The sequence below is a fragment of the Humulus lupulus genome, chromosome 3 (assembly GCF_963169125.1).
Source record: "Humulus lupulus chromosome 3, drHumLupu1.1, whole genome shotgun sequence".
Lineage (NCBI taxonomy): Eukaryota > Viridiplantae > Streptophyta > Magnoliopsida > Rosales > Cannabaceae > Humulus > Humulus lupulus.
This window is the reverse complement of record NC_084795.1, coordinates 82,661,259-82,664,799: the sequence shown is the minus strand read 5'-3', so window position 1 is coordinate 82,664,799 and position 3,541 is coordinate 82,661,259. Positions and strand designations below refer to the sequence as shown.

Here is a 3,541-nt window from a genome sequence, read left to right as displayed (position 1 = left end):
ATAATAAGAAAAGACAAGTGGGTATAAGAATGTTCGACCAATTGGAAGTAAGAATCTAAATTGGTAAATATTATGGTGAAAAAGAAAAAAATATGTAACCCACAAAGAAGATGCATTGTGCTAGAAGCCAAAGAGGAAATAATTAGAGGACAAGTCAGCAAATGCGTATTTGACAAGCAGATCACTACAATTGTGGTGAGGTTTGACTAAATCAAAGGAACCATCACTGGTATTTTTCTAAGCAAATATGTGTTTGATTCACTTTGCATAGTGACACAGGCAATGAAATTCTCACCAGAAAATTTCCTATGTTAGTGGTTACCTATACCAAAGGACTACATAGCTTAATAAAATGAATAACAATACTGTTGAAAACCATTCTGAAAAAAGTAATTTGAAATCAATTTCTACATTCGAACATGTTGTTAGTAGCTAGTAGTATATACTATGTAAAAAAATGAATCAAATTATTATGGACTAATTTTAAATCCAATGTGTAAACTGTATAGTAGATATGCATATGATAAATGGGTTGATAACGGTTTTGGGATTTTGACCTTTTGCGTTGAGTTTATGCAAGCAAGAGACAAAGCTCTAATGTAGAATTTGGATGTTTCACTTCGAGTGTCTCATATCTAGTACTCTTCCTTGCTCCTTGGGATCTAAAAACATACCCTTAAATCCTGACCGTCCAATTGAACAGCGAAGGGTGCTCCCTTGAGTACACGTGCTGCCTATCTTTTCTTCCTTTTTTTAACCTTTTGCTTCCATGCATGGAATTCTCCTCCAACTACAACACAAACAAGAGAGAGAAGAGTTGAGAGAGAGAGAAAAAAAAGGGCGAAGATAGAAAAGAGAAGAATGAGTCACGGTTCAGCTTCGATTGTTCTTCACAGGCCCGTTCATCGCCATCATTAGCGACTCATTCTTAAAAATTTTGATTTTTTTTTTATGAACCCATATATTTTTTATTTTTTTATTTTCGAGTACATCCATTTTGTGGGGGCTAGAGTACTTGGGAATGGAATTTAGAGGGTCCCTTTTGTGTGGGTCGGATCTCGTACTTAACAAAAACTGTCACATCTGAACACTTCGATTCTCATCTGATTATCTCATCTGGCCAGAAAGCAAGGAACTTCATGATCCGTTCACCAGTTTTTCGATCTGAGTGTTTTTGAGTTTCCTCTGCTTATTCACCATTTAGGTCTTTACAGCTGGAAAAAGATCATGGAATGTAGCATTCTACCAGATATAAGGTAATGAATCGTTTTTTGGTTTATTTTTCTGTACTGGGTATCTCTGGTTCTGAGTGCTTAAATCAAAGCAACGACAAAAGAAAAAGAAAATTCTAAGCAGAGAGTCTATGATGGTACCATTTCAAGGTTTTATATGGTGAGAATCCAACGCTAGAAAAAAGAAGAGAGGAAAAGAGTTGAAGTTAATACATACACTAAAGAATTTTTTTTTTATTAGTGTGAGAATGAGCCAGAAAGATTCAGAGTCTGAAGCTGGGAAACAGCCTGGTTATGTCCTCAGGGAGAACCCCAAGAAAACGCGGCGTTTTGCTGACTCAAGTGGTGGTGTTTTGTTGAAGGAATTACATGTATGCAAAGAATGTGGTAAAGGGTTTCAATCACTGAAAGCTCTATGTGGTCATATGGCTTCTCACTCTGATAAAGAAAAGTTGGTGATTAGCCACAAGTTTGAACAATATTTGGGTACTAACGAGAAGCCGAAACTGATAATGGATAGTCACTCAGATACCGAGACTTCAGCTCCGAGGAAGAAAAGGGTGTCAAAGAGAATTAGGTACAAGAATCTTGATGTTTACTCTTATATGGGGAATGGTTGTTCTTCTGTTCCAGGAATCGAGCAAGAACAGCAAGAGGTGGCCATAAGCTTGATGTTGTTGTCTAGAGATTCTGGCCATAAAGGAGGTCTGAACTCGGTTGGCGAATCTTCAGATAACAACTCAGTGGTTTTAGAGGCTAAATCTTCTTCAATTGATATGATGATCAGTGGTAAGAAGGTTCTGAGTTCAGTCACCAACTTGGATGAGGTTGTGGGAGCGAAGAAAGCAAGTGCTGGGGAGTTGAAATCTTCCAAGTATGTTAGTGCTTCTGAAAATTCTGATTCTGGGTATTTCAGAAATGGACCCAAGAAGATCGAATCGGATGTGTCAGTTGATGGGTTTCTGAGAAATGGTGGTTTTAAGAAGCTGGAAGTGGAATCAGGATCTGGGTTTGGAAGGAATTTGCTTGATGAAGACGCTAAAGATCAAGTGGAAAGAGGTTCTTCGAAATATGAATTGAGAAAGAGAACCAGGAATGGGCTCTACAGACCTGAATCTTTAATGGGTGCTTTCAAGAATGAAGCTAACTGGTTCTCCAACGATGAAATTCTTAAAACTAATGGTCAGAAGAGCAAGTACGAGTGTTTGACTTGTAAGAAGACTTTCCATTCTCATCGAGCTCTTGGGGGACACAGAGCCAATCATAGTAAGATCAACGGCTGCTGTGAATCAATTTGCGAGAGTGGAGAAAACAGCATAGAGATGGCTAACAGTCCAATTCCAATAGCTAATGATAAGAAGCTCATTGAGAATGACACCGGCAAAACTCCAGTTAAAGAAGATGTATCTGAAAGAAAACCAGTGTCGAAGAAGAGCAAAGGACATGAGTGTCCAATATGCTTCAGAGTTTTTAAGTCCGGCCAAGCTTTGGGTGGCCACAAGAGGTCCCATTTTGTTGGAGGCCGTGAGGCCAACACTATGGTGATCAGGCAAGAACGTCTTGAGCCTGAGCCGGAGCCTGTGGCTGAGGTTACAGTTTTGTTCGATCTTAATCTTCCTGCTACAGAGGAAGACCCAAATGAAGATGTTGGATTCGTGGCATGGTAGGTTGAAGAAGACCACAAGCATGAATTTCTTTCTTTCTTTATCTATTTCTTAAATCTAATTCAATTCTTACTTAGAATTATTCTGTCATTGTTTCTTGATGAATGTATAGGCAAGTCCTTTTTGCTTTTCCTTCAAGAATGTCTTAATGGATGATATTTCCCTTCTTGTTCATGATAGCTAAAACAAATCGTTTCTCTTTTGCCTTTATTTGTTTTAGGGGGAAAATAAATTAGTGTTTAGACGATTTCTTTCTTTCTTGTATCATAACTAGATCCTACGTTTCTTCTCGGAATCCATATATCTTGTTCGAAATTCCATTGGAACTATCGTTTTCAACTTGCTAATTGAACTGCAAAAGGACAGTTTTCAACAACCAAGGAAAGTGGAGTTAGCAGAAAGAGAGAAACTAATAATAGTTTCTAGATTTTCAATAACAAGCTTTTAAGTTCTTTTTGTAACTATTCAGAAGGTGATAACTTGAACCAATTTCCACTGTTCATTCAAAGTGTTCTTTATAATAGAATCAAGGACCACACTTTAGAGGGAAATATTAAAAAGTGCATCTTAATGAGGGAAGTTTCCTTTTGAAGTTACATGCGCCAATTCAATTGTATTTACTATCATATTATATGTATTATTATT

At 37.4% G+C, this 3,541-nt stretch overlaps 1 protein-coding gene across 1 annotated transcript; it reads left to right on the top strand.

The window, feature by feature from the left end:
- The first annotated feature begins 550 nt into the window (after positions 1-550).
- LOC133822887 (uncharacterized) lies at positions 551-3,075 on the top strand. The gene is made up of 2 exons (XM_062255347.1): positions 551-1,256; positions 1,474-3,075. The coding sequence occupies exons 1-2, from the start codon at positions 1,228-1,230 to the stop codon at positions 2,897-2,899; spliced, it is 1,455 nt and encodes a 484-aa protein (XP_062111331.1). The 5' UTR covers positions 551-1,227; the 3' UTR covers positions 2,900-3,075.
- Positions 3,076-3,541: the final 466 nt, after the last annotated feature.